Source organism: Vipera berus, assembly GCF_964194415.1.
Source record: "Vipera berus genome assembly, chromosome: 8".
Taxonomy (NCBI): Eukaryota; Metazoa; Chordata; class Lepidosauria; order Squamata; family Viperidae; genus Vipera; species Vipera berus.
The window spans coordinates 18,424,808-18,448,694 of record NC_138211.1 but is presented as its reverse complement, the minus strand read 5'-3'; the positions used below and the strand labels follow the sequence as shown (position 1 = coordinate 18,448,694).

Here is a 23,887-nt window from a genome sequence, read left to right as displayed (position 1 = left end):
TCTCGTCAGCCCCATCTAGCAAGCTGCAATGAAGCAAAGGGATCCTTACCTGAAATCGTATGGCCAACATCTCTGGGGAACTTTCGCCATTAGTCTGGCTGGGAGAAAACTGCTGTGACCTGAGGCAAGACGAGAGGACAAAGGCAGATAGTTAAGAACCAAAGTATCTTAAGCAATCAGTTGACTGACAGGTTCACCGACCCACTTATGAAATAAGGAAACTTCTATTTTTAAAAAAAACGCCACCAAAAATATTGAAATTGATGAGTTCTGCCAATTTCCCCTTCTAGTTCAAGTGAGAAGAAGACAAATAGCATTGTGGAGACTATGAAGGGTGAGAAGGCATAGGTCCAAGGAGGACATTGTCAAGAGAGGGGCTCAGACCTCCCATTGGAAACAAGGTCTCCTCCAAGACCAGCTGATGGAAAATATGAAGTCCTTGATGCCCTCTGAGCTTCAGGAATGAAGGCAAATAGATGTGTCTCAGGATAACGTTGCAAGATCGAATCTGGACCGGTCACTGGGACCAGAGATTTATTCTTCAGAGCTAAAGGTCACTGGGCCCCTTGTCAGTCAACAGAAGTGCTAATTTACCACCAGTTTATGAAGTATTTGGGAGCCAAGGGCTTGGCAGCACAGGGAAAACAGCCAATCGCCAGCCGTCAACACACCAATCAACCAATAGGAACGCACCGCATAAATACAAGTCACAGAATAGCCCAAAGCACATATTGCAGTAGACAAAAGTAGAGCGAAGGTGGGCTTCAGTACAAATCCAAAAGCTTAGAAGACTAAATCTCTCGTTCCAGTGACCGACCCAGATTCGATCTCTCTGAGCTTGGTCGTTTTCTTGTAGACATCTCATTAGCCAACAACTACCCAACTTTCATTACCTAGTTTGGAAACGAAATATCTGTAAGAAAACAAGCAAGTTCAGAGAGTACCAAGGACCTCACAGTTCAAGACAGAGCTACAAATAGTCTCTTCTATTGGGAAAGGAAAAGCAATTGGTGCTTGCTTCCTTGGCACAAGTAAGAGGGATCTAAAGCAAGAGAAGGCACTTGGCCAACATCATTGCCAAAGCCAAACCTGGCCTGGAATCTGCTCAGCCATTCCTCAATCCAGCTTCACTTCCAGCCGGTTTCTGCATGGGAGAAAAACTTGCCACATGGAAGACCCCTTAGGTACTCTTTCATCTCACACCAACACCCCACCATAAATAAATAATCCTTTCTTAACCAAGACAGTTTGCCTTTCCCACAGGGTGTTCACTCTAAGGCCTTTAAATGAGCCACAGATGGCACACTCTTAGTGCTTCCATAACGGCTCTTTGCTCCAGCCAAGATGCAACAGAGACGGGCTTCTTAACCAGGGATTAAAAGAGGGTTCTGCCACTCCCAATTACCTTACATCAGAAGAGATGCTGACTCCAGCCACAGAACAAGGGGAGGTTTGGGATACCTCCCCGCCCCCAACCCCAGACACTAAAATTGGGAGCAGGGAGTGGGTGAGGGGACTGAGTGGTTCCTTTTATATTCTCTCTACAAGAATGCACTTTGATGTAGCTGAGAGCTGGAATTCATTAAAGGGAATTAAATTATGGAGTGGGGGGAAAAGAGAAAGAACCAAAAGGCAGTAAGAAGGAGAAGAGGGCAGACTGGAGAGCCGGGATGTCCAACCTTAAGGCTTGTGGACTTCATTTCTGACTTCAGTTGCTGAGTTGCCCCTTCTCCTAGCACAGGGGTCTTCAAACTTGGTCCTTTGATGACTTGTGGACTTCAACTCCCAGAATTCCTTAGCTAGGCACGCTGACTGAGGAATTCTGGGAGCTGAAGTCCACAAGTCATCAAAGGGCCAAGTTTGAAGACCCCTGTCCTAGCAGAACAGGCTGGGCCAACACCTTGCAGATCAAGCTACCACCTCTCGTTTCATGCAAAGTGATAGAAAGAAGACAAAATCTCACTAGCAAAAGCCAAACCTTTAAGTCAATCATCAATAGAACCTCTACACCACAGGATCCAACCTTGAAAACTTTAAGGCTCGTGGACTTCGACTCCCAGAATTTCCCAACCAGCCTTGCTCCTTAGTCAAAGTCTTAGTCCTTAGTTTAATGCTGTTGATGGGCAGCCTTGAAAGTGTGTAAGCTAAGCCTACTAATCTAAGCATATTCTTGGAGGCGAGTCAGGTTACTACGGTGACTAGGAACAGAGTGGGATAGGGACCAAGCAATGCAATTAGCCTCTTTCATATTGTACTTGTATCAGCCCTGTAGAATGTTCCTTGTGGGGTGTTAGAGGATTCAGACTTTCTCCCTTTGGCATCTGGCACTGCTAGAAATACACAAAGTCAGTCTTCCAAGTCTGAAGCTCTCGCATTCCTTTTTTCTTCTGGAATTAAATTTTGGTGAGGACTCAAGCTGCCCCAAGTGAGGAGGAAGGTGTGGAGGGCAGATTTAGGCTAAATGTTGCCAGATGAGACCCTTGTTTAACAGCAAGGCTTTATAACAGCATAATTATACAAGGATGGGCTCAACTTTATATGGAATAACTGACAAAGCAGGAATGTTACCTCAATTATAGCTACTCTGGCAACCTGAACAAGAGGCTAGACAACCATTGATCTGGGAGATTTAAACTGGCTGATTGGACTTGGAATCCCAACTACCAGAATCTATGAAACAAACAAATCCAAGACCTACACTTTAAAAGGAGATATAATAAAGGGGGGAGGAATGCTCAGCTTGACAAAGAAAAGAAATACAAAAGGAGAATGCTTGTTTTTTCTAAGCTTTGCTTGTTTATAAAAAGCTATATATACAGTGAAAGATATCTCCGAAGGCATAAGGTGCATGTAATCCTAGAAGAAAAATGAAATCTCTGCTAGCAGCTTCAAAACCAACATTTCAGGTGCCAGAACACTCTTGTTTTTGCAGCAAGAGATAATATCACTACCATTTTGAAAAGCGTTGTGTCATTTGTTTATAGAACTGGCATAACGTCAAGTAGTCTGATCAGTTCATATACACCATGCAATCAGTTCAAACATGCTTAAGCTTCCTAAAAAAATAGAGTAAAAATATAAAGGTTGAATTGAAAGGCAGAACATAAACAATTTGAGTGGAATACACAAAGCCAGATGTTAACCTCTAAAAGGTTGTTTAGAAAAGCCAGATCTGAACGGTTTTCTTGAAGATGACAAGAGAAAGGAACCTCTGAACCAGGGGTCTTCAAACTTGGCCCTTTTATGACTTGTGGACTTCAATTCCCAGAATTCCTCAACCAGGCACACATGCCTGGCTAAGGAATTCTGGGAGTTGAAGTCCACAAGTCATAAAAGGGCCATGTTTGAAGAGCCCTGCTCTGAACCTTGAGATGCAGCAAGCTTGTTCCAAAGAGTCAGAACAGCAAAAGTCAAGAGTTGACCCACTGTGGATTTCAGCCTTTCCAAATCCAGATGAGCTGCAATTAAAACTCATGGAATCCCAACTGTCTTGGCTGGGAATTATGGGAATTGTAACCAGAAGAGATTCCAGCTAAGGGAAGACTGCTCTGTTCTATACAGTATCAAATGCTTGTCCAGATAGCCTGTTAGGCAAATAATTGCATTGACTTTGGAAGACACAGGTTATTTTCAGGGTCTTTACGCTTCCTTGTAAAGTGGGCTCTAATAAGGCTGCCAGATAGTTGCTAGTCAATGCAGAAGCAAATTAACAGGGAGAAAACAGCTTTAAAAAAGTGAGATTAAGGCTAAGGACATATCTGAAAAACCAGTAAAATAGTTATACATGAAGAGAAATGGTCAGAAAACATGGTCAGAAAATACATTATTTTTAATCTAAGGGTTGCACAACATATTCATTTCCAGGTTACAAAACTCACAGCCCTGAAAGATAAAAACTAAGTGAAACCAAAGAATTTGAAATCACCATTCCACTTCCTGGTTACCTTTAACCCTATTTCTTCTGCCTGGAACCGACATGAGACATATGCAGAAATGCAGCATTTTATTCTGTGACTGACCATCACCAAAACAAAATCAAAATCATGCTACAACTTAGAAACCCATTGTCTTTACTACCGTCAGATTTGGATGGTGGGGGAACGTGCTTACTCTTAAATCCTGAATTTGTCTTGTTTTCTATATTGCAATTTTTAATTTGCGAGGAGTTCTCCATCTCCATGAGCAACCACCCATCCCTCCAAAGCCAGGTCATCTAGGCAACCTAAGAATTTATTGCTAAGCACAAGTTTAAATTTTTATCTTGCATTTCAAAGTGGCATTTCATAAGAAGTTGGACATAAATAGCAGGAGTCTAAAGAAGAATAGAGCAAAACACGTCAAAAGCGGAGGGGAAGTTATTAATGAAATACCAATGTACATTTTTAAAAATGTGCAGTCCATCCTGTTAGGAGAAAAGATCTAGCCAAGGCCAAGAATTTGATTGCATAACTTCCTTTTTTACCCATAACGCAGACATGACTACTCTAAATGGCAGCTGTTTACTTAATCTATGCCTCACCATATGACAAGTTACCGGTATATTGTTTGCTACTAGTTTTACAATCCTGTTATGGCCTATAGCCAAGATGGAAATAAATGTCACCTAGACCAAATCTCCATACACCCATTTTAGACCCAGCTATAACTAAGCTAATATTATTGAGGTATGTCTGTCGACTAGATAGATAGGTAGGTAGGTAGGTAGGTAGGTACAGACAAGACAGACAGATGTAGATAAACAGATCAATCCATCCACCTATTCTATCTGCTCTATGTATTTACTGCATGTATTTTGTCTATATCATCTATCTATCTATCTATCTATCTATCTATCTATCTATCTATCTATCTATCCATCCATCCATCCATCCATCCATCCATCCATCCATCATCTATCCATCCATCATCTATCTATCTATCTATCTATCTATCTATCTATCTATCTATCTATCTATCTATCTATCTATCATCTAGTACTCTAGGACAGGAGTCGTCAATCTTGGCAACTTTAAGACTTGTGGACCCCTGCTTTAGGAGGATTGGGAAACAAGATAAAATAAGGAAAAGTAGCAGGAAACACTTCATGGACTGGGCATATTAACACATTAAAAATCCTAAGGCCTGGTGTCTATGGGGCTTCTCAATCATCCAGGTTATGATTGTCCCAAAAGGCAACTGGACTTTGTTTTTCCTTTGAAAATGTTTTGCTTCTCATCCAAAAAGCTTCTTCAGTTCTCAAGGGTCTTCAGTTCTAAGGGCTGGTGGTGACTTCTTAGTAAAAGGCAGAACCTAAGACTGTGGTTTTTGTAAAAAAAATCTCAGCTGAGGTCTATTACGTGAAGACTCCTGGAAACCAGTCAAGAATAATAAGTAGAGAACAAGATTGGTGTTCTCCAGCTTAAACTTTGTCTTGGACCTCTTCCACATTTTCTTAATGGATGTGCTAGGTATCCACATGTACAATTTTTAGAATACCATAGCATGTAAAAAAAATTGCTTTTAAAAGAACCTGGTGATATTCTTATCTTATACCAAACCAAGACATGGCATATACTAACTAGTTCAAGAGTGACACACAAGAAATGTGTTAATACAACTTTTTCACCTGGGTGTCCTCCAGATGTATGAAGGGCCACTGCTTGAAGTTTCTCAGGCTGAGGTACTTGATGGGAACCAAAGGTATTCTTGCTAAAATTGTCTAATAATTAAGTAGGATAATCCTCAAGGATTAAGAAGAAAGGTGTATGCACATTAATTAGAATAAAGCACTAAAGTGCGCACAATAAATTCCAATCAGGATTACTGGTATGGAGAATTCTGAACCAGAAAAATCAGCCTCATAACAGCTGAAGAAGTCAACCAACTAAAAACATTGAGCCAACTCACAAAGCTTCAAGTGCCCCAGGACAAGTGTGGGTTGGGAGCAGGAGACAATCAGCATGTTCAAAGGAGGGGAGGAGAGGAAGAGGAGAGGATGAGCTGAAAGTCCCGGAATGAGAGGAATGTTGCTTGTTGAACTGCTCAAGTTCAGTCTGTCAGTTTTGGAATGGTGCCAAGATGCCATTAGGGCTTTCCAAGGTGATCTTGCATCTACCATACAACAGAAGATGACACGAAAAGAAGGCACAGCAATGAACAAAGATGATAGGACCTTGGTTGGCTAGGCAGCTGTGGACAGATGGCAATAACACATCTAGATTTTCCACTACGTACACACAGCACTCCAGTGCACACACAAATACTGCTGCATACCAAACATGCAAGCCAGAGCATGCAATGAAAGAGCGCAACAAGATCCTGCCGAGGCTCACACAGCAGATGCAAAGTAGTACATCTCAGCTCCAATAATTCCAGCAGAAGAGAAAGTTGAGTTAAGGATTTCCCTAGGATTCCCTTCACTGGTCTCATCTCGATCATCTGAGGCATCTGACCAACATCCAGTTGAGGGTGTGGAAAGAGAATTTCTGAATCATGCCAGTAAATGCCACACCCTGCATTGTGAGCTGCTCGTAAAGGCATAGTCCATTTTGCTCAAACCAGAAAAGTCCAGGCCTTGCCTTTCGCTGAAGACAATAACCCTGTTTTCTTCTCCACCTTACATGATTCTGCCAGTCTTTTCTCCTGTCCAATGGCCGATGAGCTACTTCACCAAAGGGTAGCCTTCCCATCCCATTTAGAACATAGAACAATAGAGTCGGAAGGGACCTTGGAGGTCTTCTAGTCCAACCCCTTGATCAAGCAGGAGGCCCTATACCATTTCAGACAAATGTTTGTTTAGACTCATATGGGATCACAGAGCTTATGCAAGAGGCCCAGGAAAACTCAGACCGCAGTCCCAACCGTGTTTTGTTAATCAGAAGTTCTCCTGGCCTACCTCTCCTAAAAAGGCCCCATGAGAAAGAGGGGAAAACTTGGCTCTTTCAGTCCTTTCTCCAAAACAAATACCAACCGCCGTCACGGAGACCTTGAAGGAGGACATTCAGTGTCAGCAACCAGAGCGTTGGCAAGCAGAGATTCGGGTGTTGATTTGGCCTGTGGCTCTACAACCTAGAAGACCTTGCCCAACAACTTCCCAGAAGAATACACCCTGTCCTGGTGAAAGAGGTTCTCACACATCCTTAAAAGAAGAGAAATGGGTTGCATAAGCCAACAATTAGATATTTCTGATTAACTGGGGGAGAAGGGAGGGTAAGTAAGGGGGGGGGGAAAGGGGGCTTCTTTGCTTTTTAAAACTCGGAGCCCACCCTCAACACTATTTCAAGTGTGCATACATGGAAACAAGTTAAGCTTTAGGAATGCCATCCGATCCTTTTGGAAAGTGCACGGATATTCTCACAATGCACAAAAAACAACTGAGATTAGGAAGGAGACTCGAAAGCAAATCATGTTTTGATGAGGATTCCCCCCCCTTTTTTTTTTGCTTTTCTCTTAATAAAAATCATCCAGTACGAACAACTAAGCAGAGCTCAGCGTTATTCTGGATAAAAACACTGAAATAAATACAGCACAGCACACAACATACTGTAGAGTGGCATACAACCATTTCAGGGAACGTATTTGGATTTCTTTGGCACAACAACATCTGTGGACAAGTGTTTGCATATGAAAGATCCTAAACAAGGAGACGAAGCTGTTTCACTGATCTTGTAAGGACCTTTCCCATCTGTAGGCCGTTCCCAGCAACAGTTCCCAAGTCCTCAACCCCCAACAACAACAAGAATAAACAAGAGCACAAGCATTGGAACCAGCTGGAGGGAAAAAAATCTGCAAAATTGCTTCTCCTTCCAGTTAGCCCATCGTGGTTCAGCTGCTTGCTGCTTTCCAAACCGCCAACAGGCTCTCACAGCCAACAAAGCAGCTTAGGAACACTGCGGAAGAGAAACCAACCGTCTGACAAACAACAATGCAAAAAAGATGCTGAGACCCATAGGAAAGAGTGCAGAGAAGAGCAACAAAGAAGATAAAGGGGCTGGAGGCTCAACTGTATGATACAGGGTCGAGGGAGCGAGGTATGTCTAGCTAGCCTATCGAAGAGAAGGACTAGTGGGGACACGATGGCAGTCTTTCAGTCCTTGAGGGGCTATCGCAGAAAAGAGAGGATTGACCAGGGGACAGAACAAGAAGCAATGGATGGAACATAATCAAGGAGAGAAGCAACCTAGAACGAAGAAGGAATTTCCTGACAGTGAGAACAATTAACCAGTGGAATGCTGTTGCCTTCAGAAGTTGTGACTGCTCCATCCGCCGGAGGTTTTTAAGAAGAGACTGGACAACCATTTGTCTGGAATGGTATAGGGCAGGGGTAGGCAACCTCGGCTCTTTTATGACTCGTGGACTTCAACTCCCAGAATTCCTGAGTCGCTGACTCAGGAATTCTGGGAGTTGGAAGTCTACGAGTCATAAAAGAGCCGAGGTTGCCTACCCGTGGTATAGGGTTTCTGCTTGAGCAGAGGGCTGGATTGGAAGACTTCTAAAGTTCTTCCAACCTGTTATTCTATGTCCTAACTCCACTATCCACTTCCACCCTCAGGGCCTTCAAGCCAGGGATCTTCTCTGTCTTTCTCCGGATCTAAATGTGCAAATCATCATGCTATGCTGCCTATTAAAATTGTGGACTTTTTGAATGGAATTTGTTGTCCTGAAACTTTTGATTCTTCCAGTCCTAGCACACAGAAAGCAGTCAATAGCCAGCAACCTTACAGAGAAAGGGGTCTTAAGTGCCCATTGCTTATAAGTCTGGAAATACCTCCCAACTAATGCCAAATAGCAAAACACGGTGCATTAGGTTTTATTATCAGTATTAAAGGTAAAGGTAAAGGTTCCCCCGCACATGCGTGCTAGTCGTTTCCAACTCTAGGGGCTGGTGCTCATCTCCGTTTCAAAGTCGAAGAACCAGCGCTTGTCCGAGGATGACTCCGTGGTCATGTGGCCGGCATGACTAGATGCCAAAGGCGCACGGAACGCTGTTACCTTCCCACCGTAGTGGTCCCTATTTTTCTACTTGCATTTTTACGTGCTTTCAAACTGCTAGGTTGGCAGAAGCTGGGACGAGTAACAGGCACTCACTCTGTTACGCGGCACTCGGGATTCGACCCACCAAACTGCCGACCCACTGAGCCACCGCGTCCCTGTATTAGTATTAGGCAATGCTAAAAACATTGATGCTTTTTAAGATGCTAAAAAAATATGCAAAGATTATGTGCCTGTCACCTCAGGGGTCTCAGAATGTCCTGAACTGGCAATGAGATGACACTTACTCAGTTGGAAAAGAAAATTTAGGAAAAAAATTCCCAAGTCTGTAGACATTTCCTATTACACAAGCTGTGCACTCGCATACACAGAGTTAAATATTCACAATTTCTGCTTCAGTTTGTCACCATCTTTCCATGAGCCTGGCATAAGAGATCTACGCTGTCCCATATTATCTAGCTTTGCACTTCATTGATGCTTTTGTTAAGCGTTCATACCTGAAGCAAGTTTACAGTAAGCTTAAATAAAGAATATTTGTAGCTCAAGGTTGAAATGAGGGTTCCTTGGTGTTCTGTGATCTTGTTTGTTTTCTTACAGATGTTTCATTACCTAAACTAGCTAATATCATCAACACTCATGATGTTACCTAATTTGAGTAGTGAAACATCTGCAAGAAAACAAACCACCTCAGAGGGTACCAAGGACCCCTCAGATCACTAAATTCACTAAAATGAATTCCTCCTCATGGCCTGTGAATAAGGTCCGCCATTTTGGATGTCAAAACACATACAGTTTTCAAGGCAACATTGATGAGACCTTGAGAAGATGAGGTCATGGAGGGTTTTCCCCTCATTTTATTCCCACAATAATTATTTAATAAATTGGGCTGATGGATAAGAACTGCATCCCCCATCCCCCAATTCTAAGATCGTATGAGGACCTAATCAGGGTTTCTCCAACCTTTGTGCAATACTTTAACCACTGAGAGTCTTCCAAGCATAGGGGAAAAAATGTATTTGCTTTAGGAGGTACTTCTGGCACTTGCACGGCTTTACTTGAGAGTATGCCTCAAGCAACCAAACCCTTCAGCTTTACGCTACTGGCATTGCCAAAAACAAAGTTCTTTTCTCTTGTGTCTACCTGCATCAAAAGGGACATGTAGGCCTCCTGACCAGCCATTAGAGAGATGACTCTCCACCATGTCCTATCTCCTAAGTGAAAATAAAAGCAGAGACACCATTGAGTTGCGTTGAGTTGCTCCTGGTGACAAGTTCATTGAGGTTTTTCAGCAAACAGTACCTAAATTATTGGTACTGGCTTTCCTCCAGGATGTCTCTCAATTAATTTCCCAATCTAGCCTCCACCTTTGAGATTCCTTGCTGTCTCTCATCCAAGAACTAATCAAGCCAGATAGCTCAGTTTCCAAGCCCAGAAAACTTCAATGATGTTCTGAAGCCTGCTGAGGCCTGCCTTCCATTCACTGGATTTCAACCACAGCAATGGGAACGCCAGGGAGATCAGCGGGCCAAGTCTGTTTTTCATTGGAAATGGCTACCTAATCATACTATAACATAATATTGCACAAATGATACCTCTGAGGTTGAGTTGCTCCTAAGGTTACCTGTGGGAAAGAGTACCTGAGCACATAGCTAGGTGGATGACTTTGTCTTCACTTAGATAAACTCACCTGTCCACTTGCAACTGCAGCTGCCCAGGGCTCTGCTTTATCTTGTTCTGTGCCTCCACATTAAGCATCTCAGAAGTACTCTCCCCATTGATGGAAATTATGACATCTCCGGTTCGAAGGTCACCTAGAGCTGCTTTGCCATGCTCTATCACCTGTGTGTAGCACAAAGCAAAGCAAAGACATCTGCAACTGAAATGTGTTTGTTGGAAAATACATTCCTATTTTCTTAGCCATACTAAGGCGGAATCTTAGAATGTAAGGACAATATCATATTTTCCAATAGCCCAGTGTTTCTCAACCTTAGCGACTTTAAGCCTTGTGGACTTCAATTCCCAGAATTCCTCATCCAGCTTGCTTGTTGGCTGAGAAATTCTGAGAGTTGAGGTCCACATATAAAGTCATTAAAGTTGACAAACATTATTATAATTAAGAGAAACAGAAAATTCACATTTTTTTTAACCTCTCCACCATCCAAAACAAGGATAGCCTTCCTCCGGTACCCAGACAAAGATCTGCATTAAGTATTTCTCAGGATTAATTAGTAATGTGTGCTAAATTAACTCCTTCAAGGGTCTGTCAATGAACTCAATTGTCCAAGCTCAATCATCCAATCTTGTTAACAAAGATTGGTCCACAGTTGCCACGAATCAACTTTTAGACTCCTTCAAGAATCCCTCCACTTGAACCTATTAATTGGTTCGCAACACTATGTTTAATTATAAACGCTAATTATTTCTGACTGACTCCCTCCAAAAACCTCTAGAATTAAATTTGCAAAAGATAAAACAAGAGCTCCTTTTGAAGGACTACTTATTCCTCCTGGCAATTTTTTTAATGCAAGTTTTTCTTCTCTACATTGCCCAGTAATGTAAGGAGAAACCAGTAGTAGACCACGCATTCATATCTGGAACCGAGAATGTGGTGCCCATATGTGCATGGCCTCTAGCTTGAAATTCTATGAGCTGTGTAGACTATCAAGAGGAGAGTAGATTGGACTTCATACAAAGCTGCTCTGTTCCTTAATATAAAGATCAGCCTTCAAGCCAGAAACAGAAAATTTTAATCGCCAGGTCAAGTAGCCTGGAGTGAGTTAGACCTAACTCACTTGAACCTCTAAGCGACCTCCACACGCAAAAAGCATTTCGGAGACAACAATGAGCAGGAAGTAGAAAAGTTGTGTTGTTTTTTTAAAGTGTGGTCTCCTCTCTCTTTGCTGGTTTCTAGACAAATAAGTGTGTGAGCAGAAGCAGACTGAAACTTTTATGCAAAACTGTTGGTTAAAATGCAGAGTTTCGTCCTCCAAACAACTGTAATTTAAAGCACCACAAGGGAAGGGATGTGGCAAGGAAAGCACAATCTTTGAAATCACCCCAGGCATGTAAAGAAGTCCTTGCCACCATCCCTAATAGAAAAATGAAAAGACTACAGCCAACCATTTCAGAAAGCTTTTTATACTGCCTATGTTTAATTTATAAACTCAAAAGAAAGGGCAGAAAGAATTAGCTTGAAGAAGGAGAGAAAGAGCCGCATCCAAGGAAACGGTCAGATAAAGGAAACCTGCGTTTGGGCCAGGACTGCAACCCAAGAAAGCGTCTCATATAAAACCCTCCCTAGTTCTTACAAAGATAGGGTGGGGGGCAAGGCGCATTCAGACTTAAAAGATTCCATTACTTTTCCTTATAATAAAAGTAGTACTAGCATGCAGAGCTTTGGTTTTCTAATCTTTGAACAGCTGACAAATCAAAGCAGCAGTGAGAGGGTTCCCCAGACAGATGTTGACTTGGACCACAACTTTCCTTCAGCATCTTCTGCCAATAGTTTCTGGCATTATTGTTTTCTGAACTTGATATCTATTTACACTTAAATAGGAATGCTATAAATGAGTCTCCATTTCCCCTATGCTCTACCCAGGAAGTTCAAGATACATGAGTGGAACGAGTAGTATTGCCAGTGGTAAGGGGGCTTAGACCTCCAAGCAAAGTACAGTATTTCCTGCTATGTGTGTGTCTTTCTTCTTTCCTGAGGAAGCATAGGAGCAGAAAGGAGGAAAGAAGAGCCTGCCAATCAGCGAGGGGAAGAGTTTTGCAAACAATAAAAAGGTAAAGGTAAAGGTTCCCCCGCACATGCGTGCTAGTCGTTTCCGACTCTAGGGGCCGGTGCTCATCTCCGTTTCAAAGCCGAAGAGCCAGTGCTTGTCCGAGGACGTCTCCGTGGTCATGTGGCCGGCATGACTAGAAGCCAAAGGCGCACGGAACGCTGTTACCTTCCCACTGTAGTGGTCCCTATTTTTCTACTTGCATTTTTTACGTGCTAGGTTAGCGGAAGCTGGGATGAGTAACAGGCGCTCACTCTGTTACGCGGCACTCGGGATTCGACCCACCAAACTGCCGACCTTCTGATCGACAAGCTCAGCGTCCTAACCCACTGAGCCACCGCGTCCCTATAATAAAAAGGTATACAATATTAAATTTGAGGGTACCTTCAGGTATGGGGCCCTGGGCTTGCACCTAGGTCTTCAGTATTAGTAGACCAACTAGGAGGCACATCTACTCTAGGATCCTTTCAACTGAGCTCCCTGGATCAACCCCAAAGACAAGACTGAGAAAAACATCTCTGAAACTCCTCTTGCCTGCGTACCCACACTCTTGAGTCCATTCCCAGAAGAGGACTTCTCACTTAAAGGAAGGTGAACAGGGTCTGTTCTCTCCATTAGACTGAAAGGTCATGCTTGGCTCAACGCCCAGCAAAACAGACCTCTTTGACAGCCTTTGGCCCAACCAAACCTGGAATCCCTGGAGACACAAGCAATGTGCAGCATTCCAGGATGTCCTGCACAAATCCCACAAACATTCAGTGCAGGAACTGCCAAGCTAGTCAAGCTCTTCTTGTTCACCTCTCGGTAGGAAATTCCATTCAGAGCGCCTAGCAAAAGAATGTTGTTGGTTGGAGAGAATAGGACAGCCCTGTCTTGGATTAAGCTTCACTACAGCTTCAAACTGCAATTTCAACCAAAATCTAGGTCTGTGAGTAATGACACCAAAACATATGCACTCATCAATTCTATCATTTATTTATTTATTTATGCTTTAACCACATACACGTTTGGTTTACGTATCATGATTGTCCATAATGCAACGTATTTAGTTTGGGCTTAACATGTTGCGTAGATCCAGCCATTATAGTTGGAAATCAAGGCTTCTAGCTAGCTTACTGCGATTTCTTAGCCCAGAAATAGCATAGTTGGCTCAGTGTGCAAACTATGATTCCATGGCTTAGCTGATGTGTGAACCCAGCCAACTGTGGCTTACTTAGCAAATCTGGTTTGAAGAAACCTCAGCTGAGAGTGCTATGTCAATGCTGAAACAAATATTCCAGACCTCTTCCATTTCATTTCTGGACCAGATTAGTCATCTATCCTAGCTAGTATAAGTAGCACAAGGTGCAAACCAGCAGGACCATCTTTAATGGTGGAGAAGACCAACTCCCAACCTTTGCTGGATATATAAGAAAAGATGGAATCGCTGTAACTTCTCAATCAGAGCACTAGATGTGCCAGGATTGCAATGTTCAGAATTTTCCAGCAGGAAATTCATGGATCTTCAGTCAAAATATCTGGAAGTCCAGAGGCTGAAGAAGGTTGCCCCAAACCTTATGAGAAACAAGGACTACACTGCAGTAGCAATAGCACTTATATACTTCATAGTGCTTCTCAGCCCTCTCTAATCGGTTTACAGAGTCAGCATCTTGCCCCCCAACAATCTGGGTCCTCATTTTACTGACCTCAGAAGGATGCAAAGCTGAGTCAACCTTGAGCCAGGGAGAATCGAACTGCCAAACTGCTGGCAGCTTGCAGTCAACAGAAGTAGCCTGCAGTTCTGCATTCCAGCCACTGCACCACCACGGCTCATTCTCAAACTTGTCAAATTTCAGATATGTGGACTTCAACTCCTATAATTTCCCAGCCACCACAATTGTATGGCTGGCTGGGGAATTCTGGAGGCTGGTGTCCACACTTCTTATTTTGGCAGGAAGCCAAGGGAGCTGTAGTGTGCTACAGCTGGGTAGAAAGCTTCTTACTTCCTTTTAGTCTGGGGCACGTCATAGAGAGTGGGGGGAACAGACACACTGACTATGGAAGACGTGAATTTTCAGACAAAAGTGCATCGAGTTGAAGAATGAGTCAAAGCCTGGTGCGAACCCAGAAAACGGGTTGATTAAGTTTATGTGGCCAGAATTTCCCCATAAAGGATATTTCTCAGAAAGCTACAATTCTGCCACATAATATGGACGGCCAGCAGGAGAACAGCACGAACCCTCATTAGATTTCTAATGAACATCAGAATTCCATTTGTCCCCCCCAAAATTACATACTCAGACCTTTATGATGTTGACCATAGGGTTGGTTTGCTTACCTTAGACACTATGATGGGTTTTCTGAAGTCTCTTCCTCCTGTAATGCGGAAGCCCCAAGGTGCTGGTCCGGTCAGATTCACACTCACCGACATGGCCGCTCCACTAGAGGCAAGGTGTCCACAGCACCCTGAAGGAAGACAGGAAGAGACAGGAACTTAAGGTAGGAGAATATTTCTATGAAAAGCATGCAATAAAAGAAGTGGACAATTATGAGAGCTGCCCAGGGAAGACCCAGATGTATTTATGCCAAAGCAGTTTCTTTTTTCCATAGGTACAATGTGGTACTGTGTATTGGAGTTGGGAAACCATAGGCCCCCACATCAGGGGTCTTCAAACTTGGCAACTTTAAGACTTGTGGACTTCAAACTCCCAGAATTCCTCAGCCAGCCCTGAGGGCTGGCTGAGGAATTCTGGGAGTTTGAAGTCCACAAGTCTTAAAGTTGCCAAGTCTGAAGACCCCTGCCCTACATAATACATTTTCTCCAAAATCAAAAGACAGCAGAAGCCATGAGCAATTATACTTCTCACGAGATCAAAGCCCTCTCAGAGTGAACAAATTTAGCCAAGAGTACAGATCAAAACTGGATCTACTTTGCAAGCAGTTTGAACAAGCCAAACAGAACAAAAAGAAGTTCAAATCAAATCAATTCTCCCCGCCAGTTTGTTGCATCAAATATTGGAAAAATGCCTTCCAAAACCTCCTTTCTGCTTATAAATTCTTCATTTTTTTCAGATTTTTCCCCTTCTTCCGCAAGACATTAACTCAATGAACAAAATATTGGTTCTGGTAAAAGAAGGAAGCAACGGGCCAAGAGAATTGGAAGAGTTACAGGCAAAGCTCTTTCCTTCGTTTAATTATCAGAAAATTACTTTTTAAGGTTTTAAAAAATGCACCAAAAACTCTCCGTCCTTTGGAAGTATTAAAATTGTGGGATGTGGAAAGGATTTCACAACATATTTTCTAGTGGTGATGAAGTGTTCTAACAATCCAAGAAGAATTTTTCCCCACTCCCCTCCCAAAAAAGAAAAAAAAATCCTTCAGCTGTTTTTTTCTCCCAAAAAATGTTCAGATAGCATTTTTGAAAGCATTATCTAGCTCTTAATAAAATACACAAATCTAATCTTAGATTTAGCCATCATGAAACTCTGCATTTTCTCACAAGGACAGAACCGTTAAATCTATTCAGTCACATTCGGCGGACGGTCTGAGACACCCCCCCCCAAATCCCAGTCTTACCTTTACAATCCCCCCCAAACACTAAGAAGCACAGATATTTCAAGTATCTCTAGAGAATGTTGTGAAGCCTGACTAGCGTCTTGCATGGACTACTTAGAGTGCCTCAAAAAGGGAACTAGAAAATGAGATGGGTCCTATTGAGCCACATGGTGTGACAAACATTTGCCTTCCTGTCATAGATTCACGTCTACCAATCAACAAAGGCTGCAAGTTCCTTTTTGCTAGCCACAATCACCCAACCAGGAAACAAGCTCACTGCAAGTAAGTCCCAAGCTCTCTGCAACCCTAATCAGATTAAAAAAAACACCCTCAGGACCACACCCTTGCGATGTGGTCTGTCCAATTTGCACTGTATCTCATTGGAACCTAACAGATTAGGGGCATGAAAGCAAAGTCGGAAGGTATTTTGGAAAGGTAAGTCAAGACCCACCCTTGATTTAGAGACACTGGAGGTCCAGAGTATCTCATTTGGGAACTCTCGACACCTCATCCAGCTAGGGACCTACCTCAGATTTTCTAACATAGGATCATCTGGATATATTGGGCTCCTAGAATTGTGGAAAGCAAAACTTCGGAGTGTTCTGGAAACTTTTCTTCCCAAAGTCGGCGACGGCTGATGTATATAACAGCTTTAGAGAAAGCACTCCTTATTTTGCAGATTGTGTGAGAAGCCATTGTTCATTTTAATTAGGCTTACTGAATATGCCACTGGCTAGCCACCATGCATGACATGCTGACCCATTGTAGCTAACCACATTTTGGTTTAGCTCAGCCCATGAGGTTGTTTATAGTTCAATATGTCATGCAAATCCAGAAAAGTGGATTGACTTAAACCATGACGGAGTTAATCAGAGATAGCATATTTAATTTAATTTTAATTTAATTTATTAATATTTCTATACCGCCCTTCTCCCGAAGGACTCAGGGCGGTGTACAGGGCAAGAATAAAACACAGAGTTACAAAAATTAAAAGATAATTAAATACATGCCCATAAAAACAGTTGGTACATTAATAAAAACCCCAATAAAATGATAGTAAAAAACCCCACCAATCCCCCCTCAGGCCAGGCCGGCTTGTTCGAACAGGTATGTTTTCAGATCGCGGCGAAAGGAGCGAAGATCGGGCGCCGTCCGGAGCTCAACCGGTAACTGGTTCCATAGCTCCGGGGCGCCCACAGAGAAAGATCTCCCCCTGGGGGCCACCAATCTACATTCTCTGACCGGTGGCACCCTGAGGAGTCCCTCTCTGTGGGAACGCACAGGGCGGAGGGAAGTTGACGCCGGCAGCAGGTGTTCCCTAAGGTACTCCGGACCCCTGCCATGTACTCCGGACCCCTGCCATATCACGTAGCCACAACCATTTAATTCACCCAACGGGCTAAGCCAGTTTGTTTTGACCATGATCTCAACAAACCACAAAGGTCTGGTTCATACATAATGTTTGACTATTACCCTGATTTACAAAGCCACAGAGACTGGGTTCATGTGACCACTGTCAATATTTCAGCCTAAAAAGCTTCGTAGGGCAGCATCAAATATAAGTGCGATGTACACTGCAGCCTTACATTAAGTTTTGCTTTGAGCAATGTTTCTCAAATTTGGCAACTTTAAGATGCATGGACTTCGGTTCCCAGAATTCCCCAACCAGCCAAACCACCATGCAGACTGGGGCATCCTGGATATTGAAGTCCATGCCTCTTAAACATGCTAAGGTGGAGAAACGTTGGCTTAGAGGCACAGAAAAGTTCTCTAAACAACGAGCGACAAAATCTTAGCCAATATACTTTTTCAACATACCATGAGCAGCTTTCACTGACTACAGAAATAAGCAGCAGCATGCTGTGATATTTCACAATGGAATTAGATTTTTGGATGGATTAAGGAACGCTTACCACTCAGGGAACAATTCTTCTGAAATATAACAGTGTTTAGCAAATGTGGGTAGGTGGTTCCGGTCTGCCTCTTTCTCTATATAATATTTAGCTATGCACACATAGGATACTTCGTTATTTCACAGGAAGTCTAAAGCAAAAACCAGCAACCACGATGCCACTCTGCCTTGGAGCAGGGGTCTTCAAACTTGGCCCTTTGATGACATGTGGACTTCAACTCCCAGAATTCCTGAGCAGGGCACATGTGCCCGGCTGAGGAATTCTGGTAATTGAAGTCCACTAGTCATCAAAGGGCCAAGTTTGAAGACCCCTGCCTTGGAGCAACTGTCTTCAGAAGAGGAAGGGGAGATAAGACCTGTACTCCAGCCAGGGTGCTAGAATCCCACCCTTCCTCTCCCGTTGTCTGAATGAGGGTGGTTTATTATCTAAGCTCTGCCTTGGGCAGGATCATCTCCGATTCTGAGCTACCAGGAGGTGGAGAACAACATGGGCATGAGATTTTTAGGAAGATGCATGAGATAGGAAAGCAGAGAAAGGACAACGGTGAGCCCCCCCTTCATTCCAATAATGGCAATCCTAATTGCTCAACTGCAATAAATAGCGTTCCAATCAGAAGCCCAATGGCTGCATAAACAGACACGCCCCTGCCCAACTCATCAAGCAAAAGCGATGGCTACATCATACTGGCTTGGTTAAAAGCCTTGGGCAATGCAAGACATGCCCTTTTTGGAGGTTCATCCATTCAATTTTTCTACAGAACCTTCAGCAACTAGACGTGAACTCATCTCTCCAACATACTTTGAATCTGAAGTCACAGCACCGGTTCCTCCAACGGTATAATACAAAAGCGTTTTTTGTTTTTGTTTTCCAAATTTGCAATTGAAGTTCACACATACCACTCAATGCAGCGATTTAGCAACAAGCATGTAGACCATTCATAAGGCAGCCAAAGCATTCATACAGTCTGCTTCATCAAAAGCAAAGTACTTTTAATTTGGTCTCTAAACTTGACTGATCGTACAGTAAGGGCACCCTGGAGAAGATAAGATTCTTTAAGATTTTAAAACCCGGTTTTGAAAGTTTGTGCCGGGGGGGGGGGGAACGTCTTCATGAACTGATCAACACATGTGCAGTACTAAGCCTACCAAATACTTAATGCAACTGTTAAAACAAAATTGAAGACTATCTGTAAGTTTCATATCCAAAGCAGAAGATCCAGATTCAGTTAATACTGGTCCATACAGAAGAGGTCCCCAACCCCAGGTCTGTGGACCAGCACCAGGCCACGGCATGCCAGAAACTGGTCCGTGCAAACAAGCGAAGCCCCATCCATGGGATGCAGGCAGTACATGAAACCATGTCTCCTCCAGTCCACAGAAAAACCTCTCTCCACGGAACCGGTCCCTTGTGCCCATAAGGTTGGGGACCTTTGCCAGACAGTTTTAACCTTGTGAACTCTAAAGCTTCCTCCTTCCTTTATGTATTCAAGATGGACAGTGATTAATATTTATATGTTACTTATGTGTAAGGGTGTAGGTCTATACCAGGGGTAGGCAACCTCGGCTCTTTTATGACTCATGGACTTCAACTCCCAGAATTCCTGAGTCAGTATAGCTGACTCAGTAGGGCCGAGGTTGCCTACCCCTGGTCTATACATATGTTCTATATAGTAGTTTTAAATGTGTGTTAGGTATGTGTACACTTTGAGAGCAAGCAACTAAATTTCATTTTTAATGTGTGCCATTGTGCCCATAGTAAAAAAATGACAATAAAGGTTCTCTTATCTATCTATACTTGTGAAAAACAAAGATGCCTTCACCAACACCCTCCTTCCATTATGCACCTTAGCAACATTCACTGAGATTCTCAATATCCCAACAGCCAGGCAGGGAGAAACACCCCCCCCCTCAAATAGGCTGAAGTGTAGGGATGGGAAATCACGCCTAAGGATACCCCTCTGCCAAATTTCAATTTCAAGCTTGAATCAAGGGGTTGTCTACTCCCATAGAAAAAGACGCAGCAGGAATTGTCTGGCCAAAAAAAATGCATCTAAGAAGATCCAACATTTTCCAAGAATCTGGAATATCAGCAAAGAGCAAGAATGGTTAAAGATTTTTTTATTTTTTATTTTTAGTTAGAAGAGCAAAGAAGGGACTCATTGAAAGACACAGAAGTTACTGGTTCAGGGAGGGGAAGTGAGGTCTCTAGAGACACGTCAGCACCAGACATTCGGTGCCCTAGGCCATCTCCTAGGATTTCCCGCTCATCAGGAAGATATTTTTTGGGGGGGTTAGGGTTAGAAAAGATAGACAAAAGCTCAAAAGTAGTGCAGGAAGTCCACAGCTACACACTTGATGTCTACATTCGTTTTGCAACTCAGTGTGAAAGATTTGCTCAGCTACCCCATTCTCCCAGGAGACTAGGCTGGGCTGGCACCTTGCAGATCAAGCTACACCTATCCATTTCATGAAAACAAGGTAAAAAAATCTTAAAGCCGGACCTTTTAAGTCAACCATCAATAGAGCCCGGGGTGTCCAACCATGGCAATTGTAAGACTTGTGGACTTCAATTCCCAGAATTCCTCAGAATTCTAGGAGATGGAAGTCCACACGCCTTACAGTGCCCAAGGTTACACATGCCTGCTCTACACCCTGGAGTTGAATCTTAGCGTCCTGAAAGCAAAGCGGAGATTAGCCATTTTACTTTTATTTCTGCATTTATCCTCCAGTGAGTTGTAATGTTTTGACACTAGAAACCACCTGCAGGTAAGTTGATTAGATGGAAATTAAGGACACCAACAGGCAGCTTTAAACAGAGGAAGCCAGATAAGAAAATGCCCAATGTCCTTTAGATATGTGGGAGTTCCTGAATCTGATGAAGTGGAGGACACATTTTCTAAGAAGGGGTCGGTCTTCAAGGTACTGCAAATTGCTTGGTTGTTATTTTTGTTTTGTTTTGGGTTTTTTTTGTTTTTGTTTTTTGGAGAAAAGAGCAACAGAGCAATTTCCACCAAACTGTTTCCAGCTGCAGGATCTCTCCCGTAACAGCCAACCAGAAATAAACTTTACACAAAGACAGCCTTCAAGGGAGAATTTCCTGAAGTTACATGTTTTCTGCCAGCAGGAAACTATCCTCCAGTCCAGCCAAGAATACAAATAACCTCTGTTTCTAATAGACGGGGGGGGGGGGGGGGGGAAGAAAGAGGAATATCTCCCCCACAAACCTGATGGGACTGGGGGGGGACAAAAACAGGAGAGCAAATGATGGACAAAGTACATTTGTGTTCCAGTCTCTGTGGTCATAAAGAACTCCTCCTCCAGTTGAAGACCAAACACTGACTTGAAGACCTCACACTCAAGAGATACACTTGAATTGGTGCGCACACATCTACAATAGCTTATTCATTTAGAAGTATCCCAGCGTTGTTATAAGCAGATTTATGAATAGCACTAAAGTCAAGTAGATGCCTCAGAAAAATCCTGGCAAGGACACCAAGAACTGGTTGCTCACATTTTTCACCGTTACAATGTCACCTTTTGCGCCCTTCTGACAAGCAAAGTCAACGAGGGCACCAGATTCACTTAACAACCATGTTACTAATTTAACGACTGCAGTGATTCACTTAACAAATGGGGCAAGAGCAGTCATAAAATGGGGCAAAACGCACTTAGCAAATTTCTCACTTAACAGAACATAAATTTTGGGCTCAATTGTGGTTGCACTGTAGCATGCGTGAGTGCAGCTAATTTATTTATTTATTTTAATTCCATTTATATCCCGCCCTTCTCCGAAGACTCAGGGCGGCTTACAAGCTTAGCAGTAGCCTTCATTCTATGCATACAGTATGCCTGCTTGTTAGGGCTTTCACACACACCCCCAAGCGGCATTATTACAAAGTCAGCTTAATTGCCCCCAACAATCTGGGTCCTCATTTTACCTACCTCGGAAGGATGGAAGGCTGAGTCAACCTTGTTTGAAAGGAACCATGTTTGAAAGGAAAATGTGTGCCTGCAGTGATTTGAAGTAACACAGAAAGTGGCAGCTCTACTTCCCAATTATGTGCTGCATTCTCATTATCCCAACCAGGAAGGCTAAGAATGGCCATTAAAAAGTTTCTAACTAGAGGTGCATATTCCATTTAAATTTGCTTGGCTTTTTTTACCCACTAGAATAATCAAAGGTGAATGTCTGGTGGGGAGAAGGGTGCCTTTGAGTCAATCTCGATTCTTGGGGGCTACATGAAAACTGCCCCTGCAGTTTTCTTGGCAAGATTTTGGAAGTGATTTGCCATTGCTTTTCTCCCAGGGCTGAAAGCGTGTGACTGGCTCTAAGTCACCCAGATGGCGTCATGCCAAAGACAGGACTAGAATTCAGTCTCCAATTTCTAGCCTGATGCTTTAACCACTACACCAAATTGGCAGGTGAACTGAATTATACTATAGCTGAAAGATGTACCTTGATGCACACCACACATGAACTTGCTTAACCATGGTTATTGAACAAGCCACCATAAGTTAAATTCACACACTGCAAGTCAAACCAACAGTGAACCATGGGGATTAAGCAGAGGTGAGACGAAAGATAGGAACTGGTGAACAAACGGGTGGCAGAGTTGGTTTTTTCCCACCTACTTCCTCTTTACAAAACTAAATGTTAGATGTGTTTGGCTTTATCCCTACAGCATCCTCCAGTTGAATCAAGTCCTGGGAACGGCCCCTCTTTGCTTCACAAAACTCTTTCCTGGCAGAATGAGCACAGACTCCCACCTCACTGATAGGGTTACCTGGAGCTAGTCCCAACTGTGTCTCAAATAGGAAGTTTCCAATTTTTTGAAGACTCTCAGGGTTGCCTAATTAACCTTGTCTGGAAGGAAGTAGGTTTGGTTTTTTTAATCCCATTTATATCCCGCCCTTCTTCGAAGACTCAAGGCGGCTTACAATCTAAGAAGCACAAATCAATGTGCTTAGCAATAGCCTTCATTCTATGTATATGCCTGCTTATTAGGGCTTTCGGGGGGGCCCCAAGCGGCATTTTTACAAAGTCAGCTTATTGCCCCCAACAATCTGGGTCCTCATTTTACCTACCTCGGAAGGATGGAAGGCTGAGTCAACCTTGAGCCTGGTGGGACTCGAACTTTGGTCAATTATGCCACCAATGCAAAACTTGTAATGGATGCTGCAAGAAATTTACTCCTTGTTTGGTAGGGTGGGAGGACTCCCCAAGTCTTAGTCTTAGGCTAAATGAAGCAATAATTAGATTTTGCACTTCCCTTGTTACTTTGGGTCAAAAATGCTGCCTTTGTATCTTCCGTGGTAGCCAGTCCACAGTTAAATTTCTCCCTATTCTGGGGTGTGCCGGGTTTTTTTTTCCAAAGCACAGATAAGGACAAATTGAACAAAGGAGGAGGGTGGATGAAGAGGCACTGGATAGACTCCTGTAATCACTCAGAGAAAGAGAAGAATTCTGAAACTGAAAGTCACAAGAATTTAGGATATCTTTCACTCATCTGCTTATTCTGCATAATTCAGACTGCTTTAACAGCATCCGAGGTGAGACAAAGAATTTTGCAAGGCCTTGAGCACTCATCATTTGATTAAAGTGTGTGTGGGGGGGTGTCTTCAAACATGGCCCTTTTATGACTTGTGGACTTCAACTCCCAGAATTCCTCAGCCAGGAATTCTGGGAGTT

General features: G+C 43.1%; 1 protein-coding gene across 2 annotated transcripts in view; it reads right to left on the bottom strand.

Moving 5' to 3' along the window:
* Positions 1-23,887, bottom strand: part of PDLIM2 (PDZ and LIM domain 2) — a 59,205-nt gene that overhangs the window by 27,601 nt on the left and 7,717 nt on the right. The window contains exons 1-4 of one of the 2 annotated variants that reach the window (XM_081333840.1): positions 16,308-16,378; positions 15,070-15,197; positions 10,658-10,809; positions 50-119 (exon numbers count right to left, since the gene is read on the bottom strand). In XM_081333840.1, coding sequence (XP_081189966.1) covers positions 50-119; positions 10,658-10,809; positions 15,070-15,162 — 315 coding nt within the window. In that variant the 5' untranslated portion in view covers positions 15,163-15,197; positions 16,308-16,378. Of the gene's footprint in view, positions 1-49; positions 120-10,657; positions 10,810-15,069; positions 15,198-16,307; positions 16,379-23,887 lie in introns of those variants that run through there. The other variant, XM_081333839.1, reaches the window with a different exon arrangement.